Below are 23,788 nucleotides of genomic sequence, written 5' to 3'. Positions count from 1 at the left end.
CCCATTTATATACTGTCCAACCTACCCACCCATCCTCCTTGCTTCTTAGATGTCTTCCTATATCCCTATATATCTTCCTACATCCCTATGTAATTGTATTTCAACATCCGCGCAAATTCTTTATTAATATACATTGGTGCTATTAACAAAGACGTGAGGCTAAGATGTTGCCGAAAATGTGAAATTCGATTGTAATCCAAACCAACATCTGGAGAACAGCAGTCAATTCTGGTTAATACTGATGTTCACGCATGTTCCCACAATACAGTAGCTTTTGTTCATGAGGGAGTGAATCACTCAAGTACAGGCTGGAGCTGGAAGACTGTAAAAATTAGACTGGTTGCTATTGGCAGGATTGATAATGGAAATGACTGAATCGTTCCCAAGGCTGAAAATAGTCATATTATTTTACAGAAGCCCAGACAGGCTTCTCTCCAAAACTTAAACCTTAAGACAAATGAATCTGTGTTTTTCCAACATGTCTGGGAAACCGTTGAGAAGGAAACGTCTGAGGAGGAGACTATACAGACTGGACCGTTACAACAACGTTCGCTTTGACCTCGTTTGACTTTTTATACACTGGCATGTATCCCTTTGATCTGAGACCTTTTTAGCATCAGGGTTCAAATATGACCTCACCCATGAATTTATTACCCTACGTTGAAAAACAACCAGGGTGGCATGAGAGAAAGATTCATGCTGTATATTTAGATCTAAGATTCAACTGTTGTTTTTTTTAATCCTGCAGATGTGTGTGATTGGGAGGACACCAAGGTTAAACTATATGTTATAAGCCTGCAGTTCATATCTATAATGTCAATATCTGTTATTAAATTTAGGGCTGAAGGTCACTCACAGATTTATGCCTCCTACTGAGTAGTTCTTTACTTATATTATCAAATTCAAGCGAGGTTTCAGATCGGTATAAAATATTTTTTAACCAGAGACAAAAAAGAATCCCTAGATTACATGACGTTTTGTAAAATGTAAAGCTTCCCATGCTTGGTGACTAAACTGTACTTAGTGGTTTGGTTCCTGTGGAGAATTTCGTTATTGACTATGATTAAATAGCATTTTTCACATTTAAAATGTAATGGCATCCCATAAAGAAAAACTCTAAATATCACACTATAGTTATAAATATATATATCTGTCAATGAAATACCCACTCCTTTCTTTTTCTTTTTTAAGCTTGTCCTCAGCTGTACTTTTATCAATGATATATGAGGCAGGGGGCGGCTTATGAAATACACAAAGTCTCATTTTCCTCGCTGGTTAACCACGAGTATTGATTTTCAAGACCTGAGGTGAACTCGTTACCAGATTCTCCAGCTGAAGAAGCAACTAACCTTGTTTCCAGACTCCGGCCCTAAAAGAAATGATGTGTCACGAAATTAAATTGCGTCAAATTTTCTCAGCGGCGGTTCTCTCTGTGGCGGCTGCAGCAGCATCATGCACAAAGCATGGCAGGGCCGTTGGTTTGGACCGATGAGCGGAGCAGCTCTCCCACACCCGTCCACCCAGTGGCAGTTTGCCTCCGCCACTCTGCATTCATGATGGAAAGAAAAAAAAAACAGCCAGTCAGCGGAAACTGGGATTAGAGGTTTTTGCCTTTTATAGGAGGGAAAATGATTCAGAAGCTGTTCCTCTTTCCTGTCATTGCATCAGTGCTGTATGGATTTTAGTTGAGGGATTTACATGTAGGTGAAGTGTGACTCTGAGTGAAGTGGAACCTTTGTGTTGCTTCATTTTTTGTATCCCCCCCCCAATTCACACACACAAAAGCCCAGACATGTGGTCGTCTCAGCAGCTTGTGCAAGGTAGACTGAGTCCTAAGAATCTTCTACTTTGTGGTGAGCTGACTGTAATTCTGGTCAACCAGTGAAACGCAACCGCCGAACATGACTCAAGCAGAATTAGGGGAAAGCATAAAAATAAAGTGGCGGCTGGGCTCTGTATTTTAGCTGAGTCACACTTCAGCCACGTAAACTAATGGCTCCCACCTGGTGGCGTCGGCTGCACGTGTCAGAATCACCAACAAAGGTGTTGTTGTTTGTTTATTGCGGCCGTCCGCTCGCATAAAGACATGATTTTGGATGATAAGTGGAATTAAGCTCTGGATCTGTGATCATCTCCAGGACATCTGAAGACACTTTAAACTAAATGTCAGTGCTGCTACTCGACTGACTTGATCTGAGCTCAGCTACAATATAATGATAGTGTCTAATTACAGGCTGCTTGTTTGATGGCTGCTGGAAAATGTAATGTTAGCTTGTATGCAGGTCTGAGGCCCGGCCTGCATGCATGTTTAACTGTGTTGGGTCTAATTTAGTTGGCTCCCAACAGATTCTTATATAGACCTCATTATGTTACAGTTAGGAGCCTGAAAAGAAAGTAAAACACAGCTCTTACTTTACTGCTGGGCTTTTATTCCTTCACCCAAACATGGAATTTTATATGACATTACATTATATTATATTTTATTGTTAAAGTGATGCATGGACACATTTTTATGGAGGTGGAAGTAATTTTTACAACATTCCATTATAGTTTATAATTAAGAGCTGTTTTTTGTACATATTAATGTTTTCTCAAGTCATGTTGAACTAAAGTGAAATGACACAACTTTGACTAAACAGGAGGAAATGACAGGTTAACGTGAATTTCAGAGCGTTCTGGAGTCAGTCTCTTTAAATATCTTCTAATGACTGAATGATGGAGTCTTCAGAGGGAGGCACTTTCTGCTTGACGGCCATTCTTCTTAATAACTATACTCCACGACTCTGAGGACAAATGGCTGCACGGAGGATGACGTCTTCACCATCAGAGCTGCTGACTGGACTTGAATCAATCCAGGTCACTGTGACAGTCCATTATGGCTGAAGTTGTGCTGAAGTACACGTCTGGTCTCTGTCTGCCCTCCGTGCTTTGACATTTCCCTCTCAGACGGTGCCGCTGGTATCTGGGTGTCACATTCCTCAGGTGTGCTGCACCACCTGCTGCTGCCCTGCCACAGGGCGATGCCTACAAAGCGCCATTCACCGTGTCAGTAGCCGGCTGCAGGTTCGTACTTCACTTGACCCTGTTCCTCTTCTCTGTTACATACAGGGTGAACAGGTGGTCAAAATCCAGCTCTGAGCCAAGAGAGTGCATCAACGATACTGTGTGTGACCGATGAACAGGTTTCAGCTCGGATGTAAATCTACTGACTGAGATAAGATAGTGAGATCTGCAGGATTCCATTTATTATTATTTCTGTCTCGTCTCTACATTGGACATTTTATTGTGTGACTCTCCTGAAGAGGGACCTCTACCGTGATACTCTTCTTGTTTCGTCCTTTTTCCGTTTTGCTTCTTTTTCCAAATCTAGTGTGTACGAATCAATGGTGTAATATGCTACCATTAAAGGACTCACTGACAGGACCATGGAACGTTGGATGACATGTCTACATCTCCTCCCACTATCCAAAAATTAATCGAAAATATCCTAAATACGAATGCTTCCATCTTACACATTTTTACCGAATGTGCCTAGTGATTAGGGGATGGAGCTGCAGTATCTGTGTCCTGTTGATACACATCTTAAGGAGAAGTACACTCCTGATCAAAATCTTAAGACCAGTTAAAAAATTGCATGAATTTGCATTTTAGACTGTTTGATCTTAGGAAGGTTCTAAGTAGAGCTTCAAAATGCTAAAAGAAGAAATGGGAACAAGAGACCAAAGGTTGTGAGCAGGCAATTTATTGAAAACAACAGTTTAACTCAAGTAGGCTGTTCATCAGCCTTCCTAAGATTCAACAGTGCAAAATGAAAATTCATGCAATTTTTTAACTGGTCTTAAGATTTTGATCAGGAGTGTATTGGCTCCATGGTGTCCCATCCATTATCATGGAGGAGGCAGGATTCCTGATTGCAGCAAGACACCAGGTGCCGATCGAGAAGCTTTGGCTTTGTTTTTGAGGAGCTGTCATGTCGTCCATCTTTATATACAGTCTATTGTATTGGTGGTCTAGTGGCAGAAACTTGGACCATGGGCAGAAAAGGTCTCTGGTTCGTCTCTGGTTCGACTTCACGGAGAGACAACAAAAAACGAACCTGGATTGATCTGTCCAAGAGAATTCTCCCTACCCTGTCTAGTGCCCCTGAGCAAGGCACCTTACTCCCCCAACATCTGCTCCCCGGGCACTGTACATGGCTGCTCACTGCTCTGTGTGTCCTGCACCAGATGGATTAAATGCAGACTATAAATTGACCTACCATTGCATGAGTGTGTTGTGCATGTCTGTGCATGTGTTTGGTATTAATAAACGTATCTTAATCTCTTAATCTTAGTCTTATGGACAGGACCAGTTTTGATCATAGACTGAGAAAAGTGAGGCTTCTTCCCCAAGGAGCCAAATACACCAGAAGTTTCATGAAAAGTCAAATTTAACTGTTATACTAACATCAGTATGCTCCATTTAAAATACTCAATAAATCCTCCCCACACATCTTTAACACAACTTTTGTAACTTTTCAAAAACCAAAGCTCTGATAAGCATGCCCAGGACTTTGTTTTGGATCGTCCTCTTCAGTTCCAAGTTTCCATTTATATTGTGAAATATCTCAAAGTGAATTGATTTGCTCAGTATATTCATGGTTCCCAGAGGATGAAGCTTCCAGCTCAAAGCCCTTTGTGCCCTCACAGCCTCAGAGAGCTGTACAACCGGCTGTAGCGTCATGGTCCTGATTCTTCTTGCACTTTTTAGAGTCCGACACTAAAACTGCCCAATTTTTGACAATACAACACTTTCAATGTCGGCAGGCTGGTAGATTTTCTTTCAAGTGGCCTTGTGTCAAACCTAATTTACCATGGTCCATTTTACAGAAAACGTTTTTTGTTCTATTTCTTTTCTTCTAGATGACAGGACACATAATGCATGGAGGGAAAAGGGGATGTGGGAGGGGAGGAGGTGTGGTCAGAGCTCACTTTTGCACAGGGCCCCATGCAGGTTAATCTGACTCGAACTGGAGACAAATACATGATTCCTATTCCTCTTCTACAGCATTTGTTCCTGATTTTTCTTTTGCCATTAGATCATGTAATAAACAGCAGCATAAAGTGAATGGATGCAGTGTTTATATCAAGAATCTACACATTTCTACTTTCATGCAACTCTGATATGCAGTTTGAGTCTGTAAATAATAATGTTTGAGCCTTGTTGGTTATTTCTGTATTGGCTGCAGTCAATGACTAAAGTGAGGCAGTGCAGAGTCTAGTGATTTCAAATCAAACACACCCTGCAGAATAAACTTGTGAATGATGAAGCAGCTGATGTGTGGTCTGCACACTGCTCCTTACTCCAGTGGGGATGCATATAAAATATAGGATGAGACATAGCTCCCTCATCATCATCATCATTATCATCTTCCTCCTTGTGTAAAAGTGGGTGTGCTGCAAAAATCCAAACTGCAGCTGCACCCTCATCACCCTCATCTTCCTCCTGCTGCACTGACTCAACTCATGCATGTGTCTCCCTGCAGGTCAGGCTCCACGTCACAGCCTCTCTGACATCGCTTGTTTCAGCTGCCATCCCTCCCAGCGCTCCCGTGACAGGCGTGCGCCATCACCCAACCCCGGTTATTGGGTGAAAAAGTGGGCAGTTCAGGGTTTCATATCTGCCTCCACTCTCGTCTCCCTCCTTTTGCTTCCCTGAGTCCCGGAGTCGGTCGGTCCTGCGCTGCCCCAGCCCCCCCACATACCTGCAGAGCATCCACGGTCCTCTCCCACCTCCTCCTCCTCCTCCGCAGCCTGGGACGGGACAGTCGCACTGCAGCAGCAGAGTCTGGAGGAAACTACTTTTTAACCCGAGAGCTGAGTCCATCCTGCACCAGCTGAGATGCTGCTGAGGAGAATCCGGTGGGTTCATTTCTTCAAGTTGTTCGTGTTGATGTGGTTTGGGTCAAAGTTCTGTTGATGGCGTCATTTAATCTGCCTCTTCGTGGTTTATTAGAAGAAACAGCTGCGGAGGATGTGAAACTGTGGATCGGTGTGAATTTTTATTTCTCCCAGAAAGGAAAAATTGACCATGACGCAGTTAAGTTGGTTTAGAGCAACTTTATTTATTTTTATTTCCTCATAACATTTGTTATTTTTCTGTTTCCTCAGCAGTACCTGTGTGCGCAGAACTAAAATGATTTAACTTGAGATAAACTTGCTTCCCTCCACACCTAAGAGCTTAAGTATGGAAGACCATTTCTGCCAGTGACAGAAAAAAGGACGAATGCAAAATCTAAATTATGAAATAAAAAGTCAAAGAATTATGAGATAATAAGTCATAATTATCAAAAATATATATTTATTATGATAAAGTAAGTCTTAGTTATGAGATAAATTATCACAATATGAGATGGAAGGACAATTTATGAAATATAAAGTCATAAATATAAGATACAGTCATTTTCTTTCAGTTATTGCATAACAAGTCAAAACTTGGAGATGACTTCCTTGATTTTTCTTACAAAGGGGCAGAGATGGGCTTCCATTCCTTTAAAATCCATTGTACTGTATAATTATTATTTCAGTTTGAATGTATTCTTGTTGGGGTGAACTGAGGATGCTGCTGTATTTATTAAGCTCTGAAATTATGCTCCTGTGCCCTGCAGGGGAAACAATAAGGACTTGGTTGTACGGTCTGTCTTAAGTGCACATTTAGCCTCTTCTGGTCCTTCTCTGTGCTGCACCTCCGGGCTCAGGTGGACCTCAGTAATGGACAGGTGGAGGGTTAAAGTGAGACAGAGGACAAATGAATGATGGAAAAGCAGATTTTTTAAAGATTCCTCTCAGTGGCCGTCCCTGGTCTGATGGTCACCAGAGAAGACTTTTTCTATGAGCCCAAATATTTACAATATGAAGATAATACTGATTAAAGATGCTCTTTATGACCCATTGAAACCTAAATGTTATATTCTTACATCAGGCAACAGAAGCACAAACTTGACCAAAGTCTCACTTGACCTGAACTTCATTGAACTCAGTTGGTTTATAACAGGACTGAGATGAGTTTGTTGGAAACATCCTTCTACTCTTACCCAGTGACACTGGGTGATGAAGAATCTGGTGCCTGGCTTTGGCAACCATCCCTGTAAGGAGACAGATGATTGGCTCGTCCGTCATGTCTGTGAAATGAAGTCTGGGAGCTGATGCATGGCGGCGCTGCGTTTGATGCTCGGAGCCAGAGGCGGGCCGTTGAGTGAAGAGTGGGACATGGGTCCTAAGTACACAGAAGCCATGATGAGATACATAGCGAGGACGACTGGATATTATCTGTTGTCCGAATATGAACACAACCCTCATAAGCATAAACATAAAAATCCCAGACAAATATTTGATTTTGTCTGACTCCCTCTCCAGTAGAACAGTATAGAGACGGATAGAAGTGGTAATGTTCCAAAAATGATCCAAGTTTTCCCTAATGTTACATCAGATAATATTATTAATAGATTTCTGCTAAGTATGGGGGCGGATGTGGCTCAGGAAGTTGTCCAACAAGCAGAAAGGCGGTGGTTCGATCCCCTGTTCCTCCAGTCTGCATTCCCAACTTTCTTTCGGCAAGATGCTGAGCCCCAAAATGGCCCCTGTTAAAAAAAACTCTTGCCATGTTCTATTTAAAGAGAAATTAATCTTGAAATGATTTGCCTTTTTTAAAGAATGTTGTGTTATTTATGTTGCACTTCCTTCCTATCGTATATTTAGCTTCAACCCCAATGTGCTTGAGTCAATGAATCTGAATTCCAAAATAACTGGAGATGAAATTAGAAGGATGAAGCCACAGGGCTCATGTGGGAAACAGAAACTTAGACCGGAGTGGATTCAGGCCTTGTTAAAAAACCCACTTACTGATTTCCAGGAGAGCCCTGTTGTATTTTATCACAGACCCATTGGTGCCAAACGCCAGGACCAGCTCAGCTAGCCCCGCTCTGCACTTACACCAGACTGAACTGGGATTATTTTCCGGTTTGCTGGTGCAGACGAGGTTGGCCTGATGTGACCTTGAGGCAGGCTGCTGCAGAGACCACCCACAAGACACATCCTGCAAGTCTTTAGTCATCAGTGCAGCACTTATACATCTCAGCATCTACTTGTGTTTTCCTTAATCACTTCTACTTATTCTATTAATGATTTCACCCTGATTTTCAGTGTCAAATTGTTCGAGCTCCCTGCTCTGTGTCTGCAGCAGGAGGAGACTGGATGAGTTCTGCCAGTGGATAATGCACTGGCTGCAGTTTGTAGTCCTGTTAATAAAGCGCGTGGTATCGATTTTTTTTAGCTTAACTTGCCTTCGTTGTTACTCGCAATAAAAGAGAGCTGAGCTGCAGAGCGCCCGGTGACATCTCAAAATAACCAACAGCAGCCAGATTATCTCCTCTGCACACAACAATATGCAAACACACTCCCTCAACATTTATACCATGTGAAAACAGTGCGCAGTGTCTCAATGTGGCCTCTGCCTTTGAGCGAAGCATGCTCATTCTTCGTGGTTCAAAACTTTTTCCAAACCCCTTGAAAAGAGTGAGAGAAAAGACAGAGAGAGAGTGTGCCAGTGCCCTGTCCTTTAATTTCGCCCGGGGCCTTTTGTGCGGGAGTCGGTATGAAGTGAAAGCACAGTGTGCAGCTGTCCTCCTGGCCCACTGCTCGCTTTCTGTGAGCCCTTCTCTTGTCAAGAATACTAATAGTGATACCAGCTCCGAGGAGTCCACCCAGCTGGTGAGGGAAACACACAACAACTATACCGCCCGTCAATGACCACCATTTAATTTGTATGTCACAGTTAAGTGAGCTTTGTTTGTGCCGACTCCGTACGGAGGATGCTTTCGGTTTACAGACGCAGAAAAGGCTCAAACTTATTGGTACTTTTTCAAACTCCAGAGACTCTGATTGTTTCTGTTTTTCCATTTTTTACCTTTCACAATAGAGGAAAGAGCTCCTGTGTGAAGTCGTGCAGTATCCGATGAACATGCGTCCCTCTGAGGCTCATAATGAGTCATCATCATCATAACTGTCTTACTGTATTTACTGGTAGAACACACACACACACACACTACCTCCTCTGTACGCAGTCTTTTCTCCCATCAAGAGTTTTGTTGTGTCGGTGGCATAGGCTACAGTCAAACTCCGCTCTGGGGATTCTTTGTTCAGAGTTTAAAGCACCGTGGCCACAAATATCCTTCATTATGGTCAGTTTCTCCTTCATTAGCTTTCCCCACACTCACACTCCACACTCTCTGCTGCTTTCACGCATTGGAGGAGTGACAAAACGGTCCACATGCACAGTACAACAAAGCACTGTCCCATAATGCAATGCACAAAGGAAACGGAGGAGTGGCTGCAGCTGGGGAAAGTTAAAACTAATTGCTACAAGAACAAACATGGGTATCATATTTTTGTGAAAACATGTTAATGTGCCTTTGTGAAGTTTAATGGGCAACAGATTTCTATAATGGAAGATTAGCTGATGCCACATGGTGCATGTATTGTACTTTTGTGGAAGAAGTTAGAAGTATGTTGATTTTACTGCCATATCTTTTACTGTTATTCCTTAATTAGGAGAATTAGTTTGGACTTTATATGTTTATTTTTATGAGATTCCCCATCAGGAAATCAAAAATCTGTCTAATCTAATCTCATCTAATCTAAACTGTTATATGAGTATATGTACAATTTAAGACACTCTGACAGAAGTATTAAATATTTAAATCACAATTTATTCACATCAGCTGTGCCATGTCTTTATTAAAGGAGACATTTTATCAGCCCTGAAAAGTAGCTTGGAGTGTTTGTGTGTGTGTGTGTGTGTGTGTGTGTGTGTGTGTGTGTTAGAGTGTCTGTGTGCGTGTGCGCTGCTTTTTAATGATGAACGAACACTTGCAGCTTCATCGTGGCCGCCTCAGGAGGTTGTGTGAGGTCACAGTGAGCATCCTGCCATGCCTGCTGGGTTAATAACAGGGCCAGACTGGTGACGGAGAGCTGGCAGGAGGCCGCTGGGCTGAGACGCCGTGTCATTAGCTCCCGGATGTGATGAATGGCTTGTGGTCAGGAGCCTGTGCTCTCAGCTTCCCTTTGAAAACCAGAGACGTTGCCCTTTTATACGGAATGGCTGAGCTCTGACATCGTTCCTTTTTTTGTATTTTAAGGGAATTGTATGTATGTCAGTGGAAGAACTCAAAACTTGAAATCAAGTAAATTAAAACTTGTGTTAGTTTTGAATTAAACATTCTTCTTCTTAGATATCATGAATTCCTCATATTCCTGAGTCTTGAATTTCATAATTTTAGATTCTATAATTAATCTTTTAATATTTTCCTTATTTCCAGTGGTAAGATTCAGCTTACTTCTTAATTCATGGGAAAAAGTATCTGTACATGTGAAGGATTAAAATGGTGGAAGCTGTGGGGAAGGTACTGTAAAGTTTGCCAGTTGTGACCTTTAACATTACAATAAATCAGTCTGGTGAGATCATCTGAGCATGTTCCACCGATGAGCTGAACCAACACGACACAGCACTTCCTCTGTTAGAAATGACTCTGTCCATTAATGGTTAAACAGGTGTGAAATTGGAAACAGGAATTTATTTATTCCTCTAAATTTGTGTCAAAATGTTCCTTGTCTTATTGTTTGTTGTTTTTGCTTCTTTATCTCCACAGACATGTTCTTCCACTTCTCTGTATCATCTGCCATCTCTCTCTGGCATTCCCCACCCAAAATCCATCTGCATACGGTACGTCTACATTCTTCCATTATCTTGTTCTTTTAATGGATATACTCATGGTTCTTATTATGGAATGAAATATCAGAATAAAAAGGTGAATTTGTTCTCTTGCTTTGCTCTTCACGCTCTGTATCCTCTGTATCTCTGTTCTGCAGATGACGTCCAGTCCCTCCAGGTGAACATCCCCCACTCAGGTCCTGTTTCTGCCCCACTGGGCAGCTCCATCTCCATCCCCTGCTCGGTGTCCCTGTCCTCCACACCCACCACCTCCTCCCCCTCCTCCGCCCCTGTTGCACCGCGGGTCAAGTGGAGCGTGGTGTCCGCAGGGGTGGAGACGCAGATCCTGGTGGCGAGGGGTCAGAGGGTGAAGATCAACGAGGCGTACAGAGATCGCGCCGCACTGCTCAATTACACGTCCTTCCCCGATGACCTGTCCCTGTGGCTGGGAAACGTGCGCTCCAGCGACTCGGGTCACTATCGCTGTGAGGTGCAGCAAGGCCTGGAGGACGCCAGTGATCTCGTGCAACTCAAGGTCAAAGGTAACACAACGAAGGCTCTGAACGAGTAAGAGAGACGTTCAGAGCATATAGGATACAACATAACACAATATAACAGATGATACATTACATGTTTTTGCTTAATTTAACTTTATTTATTTGGTTCAAAAACATAAATCAACTTTATATAGCTTCAATAATTTGAGAAGGAGTTTTTATGTAACATTCATTTTCAGAGTATAAAAGGTTAAATATGTTAATGTTGCTGCCATCTTGATCAAATTCGTGTTTTGAATCTAAACATCCTCATAGTGTTTGTGTATGTGTGTGTTTTTTGTAGGTGTTGTATTTCACTACAGAGATGCTCTGGGCCGCTATGCGTTCTCCTTCCATCAGGCCAAGAAGGCTTGTGAGGCCATTGGCGCCGAAATGGCCACCGCTGACCAGCTGCTGGCGGCTTATTACGATGGATACGAGCAGTGCGATGCAGGCTGGCTGGCAGATCAGTCTGTCAGGTATCTTATCTGTGTCTTCTGTATGACGCTCACACTCAATCTGCACATAACACACAATCTCTAAAGACTGGGTGCGTTCATGGAAATTCTCTAAATACATGGTACATTTTGGATGAATAAACTCTGATTACTGACTTGCTGCTTCATCAAACTTTAAGAGGTTAATGTTATAAAATAAATTGTTTCCATTCCTCCAGGTACCCAATCCAACTTCCCCGTGAGGGCTGCTATGGAGACATGAACGGGAAAGCAGGCGTGAGGAACTATGGGACGATGGATCCAGATCTAGATCTTTTTGATGTTTATTGTTATGTGGAACAAATCAACGGTATAAATAACAACACACATCTCTCTCTCTATATACTTCACATATAAATATTTCATACATTTCTATAGCTAAACTTCTTTTAGACAAAATTGATATCAATATTTCATTGTTTAGAAGCTACAATAACTATTTATCAGTATATATCTATAAACATATGCCTTACATTAGGTTGTTATAGTGAAACTTTATAAAAGATGTTGTGGTTTTGTAGGAGAGGTGTTCCACGACTCTGTCCCACAGCTGCTGTCGTTCGCGGAAGCACGGTCATACTGCAGAGCTGCAGGGGCTGAGATAGCGACAACTGCACAGCTGTACTTGGCGTGGAGTGAAGGTCTGGACTGCTGCAGCCCCGGGTGGCTGTCTGACGGCAGTGTGCGCTACCCCATCACCACCCCCAGGGAGCGCTGTGGAGGGCCGCAGGCAGGCGTCAAAACCCTTTACCGGTTCAGCAACCAAACTGGTTTCCCAGAGCCGTCCAGCCTTCACGACGTGTATTGCGTGAGGGGTGAGTGTTTTTGATACTCAAAAATGAATTTGCATGAAGTAGAAGTAATTTCCATGATTTGATATTAATGCAAACTTTTCACTGATGTCCATTCGTGCTCCTTTGGACAAAAGCGTTAATAAGAAATTGTTGCTGTCATACATTACCTCTTGTGTTGTATTTCTAATTACTTAACTCTCCTCTACAGACAACAGACATGCTCCCACTGACTCTCCCCCCGACTACATGGCCACCGAGGCTGAAGACATCGGACAAGATGTTGTTATTTTTACGCGAACAGATCAAGAGCTGCTCCTGAACCAACACAAAGAGCAGGTGGAGCGAGAGGCGCTGAGTGTAGTTGAGTCGTTCCCCTTTGTCTCGCGTCCTTCCACTGAGGAAAACCTGGTGGACACACATCCAACTGATAATGCAGACACAACAGAGTCTCCCCTCAACTCCACATATGTGGACCTCCTTCAGCCGTTTGATGAAATGTCATCTGCTACAGAAATTACCTCCCACTCCCAGCATCCTGTGATGAAAGGAACAATCAGCAGCACAGAAACCTACAATGTTCCACAAAATGCATCAGTGCTGCCCAGTGTTGACAATGACACAACCTCCCACCAGAGCCTGAACTTCACCGTTCACCATTTTGAACCTGAAAACTCCACAGGGTTTCCTGAACTATCATACGAGCCTCTCACTCGTAACCAAACAGATGCAAGCCCTGAAGAGCACACGCACCTGGCTGAGAGCCCGGAGGATTCCCCAGAAATACAAGAGACCTATCTGGATTTAATCGGATCACAAGCCAATTACAGTGAAACAGAGACAAACCTTACTCAGGAGGAGACCATCCTGGAAGCGACAGCAGACACCTCCGAAGACATCCTCCAGGTGAAGCTGGAGGAGGCAGCAGTAGCAGGGCCTGAGCAGATGTTCCTCTCGACTCAGTCTCCAGGAGAGGAAGGAGAACTTCTAACTGGCAATGCTTCAACTTCATTGTGGCCTCCTCTTGATGGATCTGGAGATATTTCTCAAGGTATGGCTTAATACAAATATGATATAAGCAAAACTAAGAGCCCACGGTCATTTACACAATGACAATGCTATACAATGTGCAATAGATTCATACTTATATATGTTTTGCTTCTTGTTTTTCTCTAGAGAGTGACCTTGACGTTGGAGCTGTCACTTCCATCACCACATCAGATTCTTCCACTTCTGGTTTCACCACTCACCCGTCACCTTCTGCTTCACCTAGCAGCACTCCGGCTGAACCCCGGACTGCGCTTCCGAATCCAACGCCTTCCTCTGAGTCACCAAATACTGATAGATTGGGCTTCAGTGTCCTCGCCACAGTGGCACAGTTATGGGAGACTTCCATTTCAAAACAAGAGGGAAGTACTAGCTTAGAATCTGAAGAAGCAGTCACAATAGAAAGTGAGGAAAAAACACTGCAACCAACAAGGGCTCAAGACATCCCTGTTTCTGGAGCAAATCTGGCAACCACCGAGTCTTCAGAGGGGCCTGAAGCTTCTCAGATGCCTACCGACTCCACCACAGCACAGTATCAGACATCAGGGTACAAAGTGTATTGGGACACGGAAACCCTCACTTATGAAGAGGCAAGTGGACAGGAGCCTGGTGTTGTTACTGCAGTCATGGGGGTAGACATCAAATTTGCTCCAACCGTTGAAGAGGAACTCAAAGTTTCCTCAACCGTTGAAGACAAGGCTGATGTTTCGTTTACTGTTTCCCCCACTCTGAAAGATGAAGCGAATTTTTCCTCAACCAATGAAGATGAAGCTAAAGATTCCTTTTCACTTGAACAGGAAGATCCCGTTTCCCCGACCGCTGAAGAGGACGTGACAGGTTCTCCAGTTCTTGAAGAGGAAGACAAAGTTGCATCAACATTTGAAGTTGACGTTTCCTTTTCACTGGAAGACAAAGTGACTGTTACCCCAACACACGAGGAAGAAACATATGTTGCCCCAACACTTGAAGAAGAAGCGGCTAACGTGGAAGAAGCTCTCATTGCCCAAACGCTTGAAGAAGCTAATGTTGACCCAACTGCTGATGAGACTGATGTTAGCCCAACCCATGAAGAAGCTAACGTGGCCCCAACCCTTGCAGAAGAAGCTATTGTTGTCTTAGCTCATGATGAACAAGCTAACATTTCTTCTGCCTTAGAAGAAGAAGCTAACTTGGCCGCTTCCATTGAGGACTTCACCGTCTCTCCTCTTGAATCTCAAACATCTAACTGGGCTCTGCTGACAACCACAACTGGACCCCAAGAATCCCTCAACGGTCTAGAGTACAGCAGGAGAACCTCCCCCACCACCTCCACAGCAGCTCCAGATACCACCTCGAGCCCAAAGCCCACCCGGGCCACCAGAGCCACGACCACCACCGCCACCACCAAGACCACCACACACTGGTCCAGACGCAGCTGGAGCCCGACCACCGCAACCCGGAGAGTTTCCCACAAGACGCCAGAGCCCCAGAAGGTGACGCACCTCATACCACCAGTGGATCAGGGTCTGGTGGATGGTGAGTTTAGTCTCACCAAGCCGCCCACCCTGCTTCTCTTGCCCAATGAGAGGGCGGCTGTGGGCGGTACAGGGAAATCTTCAGGTAATGTCAAAGCCACTTTCCTCAGCCTAACTCTCCTCCTCTTTCTACTCGACGCAATGATGCACTAAAATCCCCGGTCTGTCTTCTGCCCCAACCCACCTCTGCTCCCTTTTCTGTAAAACACCTCCTTTCTCAAATGACTTCCCACGTTTGTTCCGTTTGTCTCAGAAAGCCCACTCACCCCTTCTGATTCCTCCTGATACTCATACCTTGTCCTTGTGATTCCAACTCCCCTTCAAGATTCTCACATTGGGACAGCTCCCATTTGGCATTTGTCAACAGTCCAGTCTCGTTATGCATGATGTCCCCCCCCCCCCCCAATACAAAGATTGACTTCTGTGAAGTACTGGTGCGCTGGAATTAATGTTTGGGCAATGGTAGAAGCATTGGTAAACCTTTCACTGAACCTTGATCCATGGATTTTGTTTTCATGAAATTAATATCTCGACTAAACAAGTGCAAATTATTCTCTTCACAATCTTTTTGCTCCTGTTGTCCACGCTCACCATGTTTGCAGTGATCTGCAGTAATCTAACACAACAAAGGGACTTGATGTTTCTCTGTTGTAGCATTTACGTTGAATGTAATGACACTGACCAGTACAATCGCACAAATGTTTTATATTTAATTTGTGACTTACAGGTCATCAACTGTTAAAAATAACTGTTAGTCCTCAGATTTAGAATTCTTCTACTACTATAGACTAAAGCACAGCTTGTAATGTTCATAAGCACAATTATTGTTCGGTGTTGATTTTTTGTAGCATGTGTTTTTTTTTAATGTTTCATATCGAGTCATATTCATATTAGTCATATTGTTTAACCATGATCATTGATGTCTTGTACAGTGATGTGTTTTTTTAGGTGTAACAATGATAAAGTTAACTGAGGTAGGATTGTTTCTCCTCTCGCCATAAGCTGAAATCTGTCATATTGTTTTATCTTCAGTTTCAAAAATTGAAGGTAGAAACTTAACTTTGAATTAAAACGTATTTAATACAAATGCATTGCTGTGCACGTCGTACATATGCTCAGGCACGTTCGGATTATTTTAAGATTACTGCATCAACCAGCAGACGTGTGTCTTTACTGGAAAAGCTGTCCGGACAAAACCGGGAGTCGCTCCAGTCAGCCATATTTGTGGTGGTGACAATTGGATACCATCATTAAAAGGGAATTGTGGGAAACAGCGGCTGATGCACAAGAAGCTCTGCTGAAGTGTTTTCCTTGAATGGAGGACAAAGCATTTCACTATATTCATCATGGAGGTGATGCCAGATTTATCCACATCTGGTACTTGTTCCTAAATTCAAACTTACACGTACTAAAAAGCTACTATTGACACAAGTTTGCAGTTTTTTTTTTTATTGTTATATCACTATCTACATATATTACTATTCATGGGGATGGTAAATAGGGAAATCATACCCTCACATTTGTGCCGTTCACATTTTTGAAGCACACTTTCTGTCAAAGTCATTCTCAGGCATCCACAGAGTTGGCCTTAATGAATGAGTACAGCAAAGATCAGAGCATTCAGAGGATTCTGCTTGTTTTAAATCTCAGTTTCATCGTCTTTGGCGAGCATTTTAAAAAGATTAAAAAAACTGGTGATTAAAGGCTGAGAGAAGTCACTGCTCATCCATATTACTGACCTCACATCATCACATCGTGCAGATGGTTCACAGAAATGGGTGAGAATTCAAAACCAAGGTCTCTGTTGTTGTGCAAACTTGAACTTGTACAAACAACAACTTTGCAAACATGAGGTTTTTGCTTTTGACTTGAAAGGCATCTCAAAGATTCATCTTTCTCCAGTTGTGTATTGCTCAGGCAAAACAGGACGACAATTTACTTTGACAGCCTGTGATTCTCATTAGACGTGTGTAGCGACCTGTCATACGCACACTTACTTACAGAGAGCTGTCTGAAGGGCACTCAATGTGTGGTGGGTATAATGACAGACACCACAGAGTTCCTGTTTATAGGGTGTCGAGGGACGCAAACCAAATCCACACAAAATAAACACAAATGTTTAATTTCGGTTGGGACACACATGACAACATTTTAGCCATCAACACGTTTTACTGCGACTCCGAACTCCCTCTTTTCCCCGAAGACTTAAAAAAAAATCAGGAAACCTCGTGCAGATGCTTCAATTGGGCAAGATTAAAAGATATTTGGTTTTTCCGACAACATGTTGGATTTGCAGCGATGTCTGTTGGCATCATGTGTAACTGTGTCTCCGCCTTAAAAAGGAACTTTTTTTCCAGGTATAATGTGTCTATTATAATGTACACGTGTGAACTGCACTTTGTAGTTCTAAACCACAGAATATTAAACTGAAGATATGTGGAAACTGGTTATAAGGAATGATGTGTGTGTTTTTCCTGTGTGGGAGAGTTGATGAATAAGAAAGAATGAAAGAAAGAAAGAAAGAAAGACCCCATGAGTCAGACATCATGTCCTCTGCCGCCCTCTTCTGGCTCATATTAGACATTGATTTTTTGACTATAAGCTATGTCCTTGATATATATTTTCCTTTTTATTAATGTGGCCATATAACTTTTAATATCATAGTATATCTAACATTAATTCTTGAGATTTGCCTCAATTGATATTTAGTGTTTGTGACTCTTTCAAATCCACCAAACCCTATGCTTTAATTTGTACTTAAATTTGTTAATTTTCTATGCATTATTAACAGTAAAATGCTGAACTAGTCTCTATGTTGTGTTCTCTCGTGCAGCTTAAGCATCAGAACAATCTGCTAATAACCGGACTTTGTGTTGCAGATGCGTGTGAGGACGACCCCTGTCTCAACGGAGGCACCTGCACGGACAGAGACGGGCAGATTCAATGTCTCTGTTTGCCGACATATGGAGGAAACCTGTGTCAGACTGGTGAGCTCTCTCTGAAAATCTCTTCTGTCGAGCCTTTTTAAAAAAGATTGGAAAGCTGGTAGAGATTTCATGAAGGAACTTTAAAACCATACTCCTACTCCATTCAGATTGTGTGGTATATGTTGTGTTACATGTCCTCTGCAAGTTTCTTTTGTTGCTGAAAATCTTCACCATTTTCGAAAGAGACAAGTTTAATCAAAACAAGGCTTTCCTGGTTAAATAAGGGATCAGTACAGGCCCACATGCAGAATAATATCGTTAATATTATATTATACAGAATAAAATACATGTGGTGTGTTTCAATTTTCAACAAACATCGACATTAATTTCTCGGGAGTCTTCATCCTCCTCTGTGTCTCTTTCAGACCTTGAAAGCTGTGAACCGGGCTGGGACAAGTTTCATGGTTTCTGCTACCGACACTTCAGCCAGCGTCTGAGCTGGGAGGTGGCGGAGCAGCACTGCCGCATGCTGGGAGCTCACCTGGTTTCCATCATGACCCCCGAGGAGCAGAGTTACATCAACAGTAGGTTCACTGAGCCAATGCAGGAAAAGATCGTATCATATTGTTTAGTTTTATATTTCATCTTTTCTTAACTTGCTCACCAGGCAACTACAAGGAGTACCAGTGGACCGGCCTGAACGATAAGACCATCGAGGATGATTTCCGCTGGTCTGATGGAAACCCTCTGGTCAGTGATATTAGGAAACAGTATAAACAAACTCACACAGTTACATGTAGGCTTCAGAGGTTTAAAACCAAACATTTAATTTCATTGAAAAAGTTTTCTTTTTGCACATTCATACCTCATTTATTTGATTTCTTCATTTTTCATTGTAGTTGCACAATTTACTGGGATTCTCTTATTAATTAACATTTAGTAAATTCATTTATTATGATTAATTCAACCCACTTAATAAATAATACAAAGTCTTGAGAAAACCTGGATCCGGATTAAATGGATTGTTTTTTTACCTTTTTTATTTCACCACCAGAAAAGTTTATTGAAAATCAACATTACTACCTTTTGTGAAAATTGCCTGAGTTTTGATGATTATAATCTATATGGACTGACTTTCTTTTCCCTCCATGTTTACAGCTGTATGAGAACTGGTACAGAGGTCAGCCGGACAGCTACTTCCTCTCAGGAGAAGACTGTGTGGTGATGGTGTGGCACGATGACGGACGCTGGAGTGACGTGCCCTGCAACTATCACCTGTCCTACACCTGCAAGAAGGGCACCAGTGAGTAAACCACCACCAAACAGGAGCGATATAGGAAAGTTAACAGAACAAGATTTGTATATTGTTGTTCTCTTTCCACAGCCTCGTGTGGTCCACCGCCAAAGGTCCGAAACACCTCCCTATTTGGAAAAGCTCGACAGAGATATGAAACCAATGCAGTTGTGCGTTATCACTGTGTCGGGGGTTTCCAGCAGAGACTCAACCCTGTGATCAGGTGTCTGTCTGGAGGCCTGTGGGAGAGACCACAGATCATGTGCATCCCCGGTAAGACAAGAGAGTAGTTTAACCCAGATTAGTTTAAATCAACAATCTGAATTTCCTATAAACCTTAAACACAATGTCTTGACATCACGTTACTGGTATGTGGATTTACAGTCTGTAAGTTTGGTTTAGTTTCCTTCTGTTGAACAACTTTTGAATAAATGAAAGAAAACAGAACGAGACGAGACACAAAATGTATCCAACATGGAACCAGGGCAAAGTATATAAAACAAATAAAAACAAAAATAAATTGGTGCTTTAAATGAAATGAAAGCATCACACAGAATACGTTTATTTGTTTTCAGAGGGTGGAGGTCCAACACAGAATCCTGACCTGACGTCACTGACCAACAGCAACTTTGCAGCGATCGAAGACGATTTTGAAGCCACTAAAGAGACGCCACAGTACTGGGACATCAAGTTTTAATAAGTCGGTTGTACTTTTCTTGTCTTGTTTTGTTAAACTCTGCTGCTGTAACATGACAAAACATCTGTTTGCTTTTACCAATGAACCACGAAAGCAAAGAAAAATGGGCCACAGGCGACTTTTGAGAACTGTTAACTTGAAAACATTCCTATTTTAATAACCTTGACAAATTACCTTTAAAAATACCTTTAAAAGAAAGAAGCGTCACTGTCAGATATTTAAAAAGGGTCTAAAGTGATGAGTCCTTTCCACATGAAATAAATAAAGTAGAAGTGCAAAGTGTTAAGTTTCCATACCAACTCCAAATCTACAATAATAACTATTTTCTATTTGTTTTTTTTAATGTTAAGAAGCTTTTTATTAAATGGTGCTAATGTCGTCAAACCTTTGTATCCAACAGATATGTTTGTTTTCAGTGTGGTGTCAGAGTAGAGACGTGTACCTGCTTTTAAAAAAAATCTATAACTCCAAAGCACAAAGCCAACGTTAACAAAAATAAATGAAATCATTTTTGTACATATATTTTTAGCTGTCACTCCTGTGATTGCTGTCGGCATATTGAAACCTCTGACTCCCAGCAGACACCGTTTTGTTCGTCAGCTTTATGTTGTAATAAAGTTTTGTAGAACAGAGCAAAGAATAAATCGTTCTCTTATTTTACCCTCAGCAACGTGTGTGGTCGTCATTTCATGTCACCTTTGGACATAAAGGAACTCAAAGCTGATACTGATGTTTGGTGATTGTCTTCATGTGTTCACAGAACTCAGTGTACAAGTGATTTCAGGGGGGGACGATGAAAGAAAACTGAATACTGTGATGAAATTATCAATCGCATTGAATTTCATTGGATAGATGAACCTGACCCTGGTTTTCCCTCAGGAAGGAACCAATGAATGTTTGTTCTTAGTATTTCTGAAACTATAAATCATGTGGTAACACTATTCTGTGTCTGCTGCACAAGGGATCTGCGGTGTTAAAACAATAACATTAAGTATTCTCAGAATATAATTTCAATATATTTATAAAAGCTTCATGTGATCATTATAGACATCGACTGATATGAAATTAAAGCAAGTTAAAGCAACGGAAAAAACTAAATGACACACTGCCAACAGATTTCTTTGACTTAACATTGGGAAATGTTTTCTGACCTCCTAAAAATAATTGAAAGTAAAATATAACTGAAGTGTTACGTCACTGCGTCGAAAAAAAGATGGAGTAAACGAAGGGAAACGGGATGAACACAGGAAGAAAACAGGAAGTAAGTGGACAAGTGTTTATAAATGTGTGTTTTTATACTTATTTACTTAAAAATTAAAAGGTGTACATGTGTGAATTCATCAGGGAGGAGGAAGAAAACCTTTGAAATGCAAGAAATGACATGTTTGTGTATCGTTAACAAGCAGGAGAGTTAGCTGTGTTCTGTATCTTTCTGGAGTTAAACTACAGTTCATTGTATTTTGTTCTTTTATCAGGTTAAAACAGTGTTCACTTTAAATCCTGACAGTTGACACCTGCTTCGGTTTGAAGGGAAGTTTCTGTAGTAATGTGATAGACCGTAGACTGCAGTTGCGGCTATTAGACCACCAGGAGGCATCATTGTGCAGTGAATAGTTAGGATTACCTATAGGATACAAAACGTCAGGAAACGTTGACGTGTTTGATTTCACAACTTTGAGTGTTTTATAAAATATTTTGACCACCACCATATAAACAACACAGAGACAAGTAGAACTGCACCTTATTGAGATTCATGATGATAAACTCCAGATATTTAAGAACATTGGTCAATCAAATCAATCAATAATTGATCTTGTATTATATTCACAAATCACAATTTGTCTCATAAGGCTGTGACAGGATCAATATTTTTTACCTTTGTTATTTTCAGCTTTGACTCTTGCAATTTGTAGAACTGGCTTCATGCTAAGTTTATTATTCTGTTTTTTAACACTGCAGCCACATCACTAAACCAGGGTCCCATAATGTTTCCGCGTATTACATTACATTACATGTCATTTAGCTGACGCTTTTATCCAAAGCGACTTACATTTTTAGAACACTCATCATTTTATGAGGGGCCATCTAGGGGTTCAGTATCTTGCCAAGGACACTTAGGCATGCAGATGGGATAGAGTGGGATTCGAACCGGCGACCTTCTTGTTGCAGAGCACCCGCTCTATCCCCCAGGCCACGCTCTCCCCGCGTATGAACTGCCCGTGTGAATGTTCTTCTGTGGAAGTGAATGTTTTGCATTGCACTTTATAGATGATGAAAGAAAATCAGTTTTCAGCTGTATGATTAAAATTAGAAGGAAACAAGCGCAAAGTTGAAGAAACACAGATACAAGTAAAAGTACAATCAAAGAAATGTCCTGCAAACTACAAAAGTATACGCATCCAAAGTAAAAGTACTCTTAACCCATTTCAGAACAACGTAATATTTGGACCCCAAAGCATATTATATTACCAAAATTTTACTACTGATGCATAAATGAATGTTTATTTCTTCAACGTTGCGGCTGATCAAGGTGAAGCTCAGATTTTATAAACTGTTAAGTCTCTTGTGAAACAAATCCTAAACTTATTTTAACCTGTTGATATGATAATTAATTTGTTTCAGATTAATATAAAGATTTTATCAACAAACTGACAGTATAAAGTAGCTGTAGGTATTGAGTAAACATACTGAGTTGCATTTAAAGCACTAGATGTAAACTTATAATCAACATTTAACATGCAAACTTGTAATCAGCATTTTCAGCATTATATTATTTAATGTGCGTGGGTTTTTATGCAGAATGCATGAATCTGTGTGTTCTCTCTAAGCAACTCGCCACTGAGCAAGGCATTTAGCCTGAAACAGAGCCACATTAGTGCTGCTCACTGGCCAAAAATACTAGATTATAGTTGCACCCGCAGCTCCCCTGGTGTGCAATATGTCGTGCAACCCTCCTCCCTTCGGTTTCCTGCTCAATTAAAAAGACAGATCCACATTATCAGAGCCGATCAAAGGGCGAAGTTGAATTCATAAAGCCTGGGCGGATGTTCAGAGAGGAGTCTGTGTTCAGGGAGCGGCTCTGCAGTTCTCAGGCCTCCAGCGTAGCGGCACACAGCTCGGCCTGAATGCAGAGGGTTGGCGTCCGTCCCCTTCGTCACAGAGCTGATAACACAGCTCCAGATGGGAGTGCATTGTGGCCTGTGACCCTGAGGTGACGGGGTCAGAGCAGAGTGAACAGGGGCCAGTCCTAAAGCACTCCTTGTGGAGTTCCTCTTTCTTCCAAAGGCGCGTGGCTCGCTAATTGAGGGTCCACCTCTCAAAACCCAGTGCGGGGTCCTTGACATTTGAAAATGACCATTGGTGTGAACCCAATGGGAGAGGAGAGACCAGTAGGGAGTGAAAGGGAAGGAGTTGTCATTCTTTGTGATGAGCTGTTTGAGCTGCTGCCAGTGTCTTTCTTTATTCTTCTATTTCATTAGTTATTTATTAGGATGTGTTTTAGTCTGTAAAATGTCAGCTGGGTCAGGAACTGGAACTATTGATTTAAACATTTGTTGTTGATTTCTCTATCTGCTGTTTGTTGAAGTCTCTAAAATATTAAAGCAGGTTTTTTATTGAGTCCTAAAATGCGATAAAAGTAGATTTAACATTTAGGCCTAATAGGTCTTGTACTATGTCCTTGTATACTAAGATAGATGTTAATTATTAACCATTTAACGATACTTCTGTTGTGCATTCA

The 23,788-nt window shown here is 41.8% G+C and overlaps 1 protein-coding gene across 1 annotated transcript; it reads left to right on the top strand.

The window, feature by feature from the left end:
* The first annotated feature begins 5,720 nt into the window (after positions 1–5,720).
* On the top strand, positions 5,721–20,715 carry LOC133973008 (brevican core protein-like). Its single transcript, XM_062410664.1, has 14 exons — positions 5,721–5,900; positions 10,685–10,758; positions 10,905–11,288; positions 11,587–11,761; positions 11,959–12,089; positions 12,301–12,594; positions 12,782–13,621; positions 13,747–15,216; positions 18,011–18,118; positions 18,484–18,642; positions 18,726–18,808; positions 19,217–19,361; positions 19,443–19,625; positions 19,928–20,715. The coding sequence occupies exons 1-14, from the start codon at positions 5,881–5,883 to the stop codon at positions 20,047–20,049; spliced, it is 4,188 nt and encodes a 1,395-aa protein (XP_062266648.1). The 5' UTR covers positions 5,721–5,880; the 3' UTR covers positions 20,050–20,715.
* The last annotated feature ends 3,073 nt before the right edge of the window (positions 20,716–23,788 follow it).

Source organism: Platichthys flesus, chromosome 17 (assembly GCF_949316205.1).
Source record: "Platichthys flesus chromosome 17, fPlaFle2.1, whole genome shotgun sequence".
Taxonomy (NCBI): domain Eukaryota; kingdom Metazoa; phylum Chordata; class Actinopteri; order Pleuronectiformes; family Pleuronectidae; genus Platichthys; species Platichthys flesus.
Note: the sequence above shows the minus strand (reverse complement) of the source record. Positions and strands in the feature narration are given on the sequence as shown.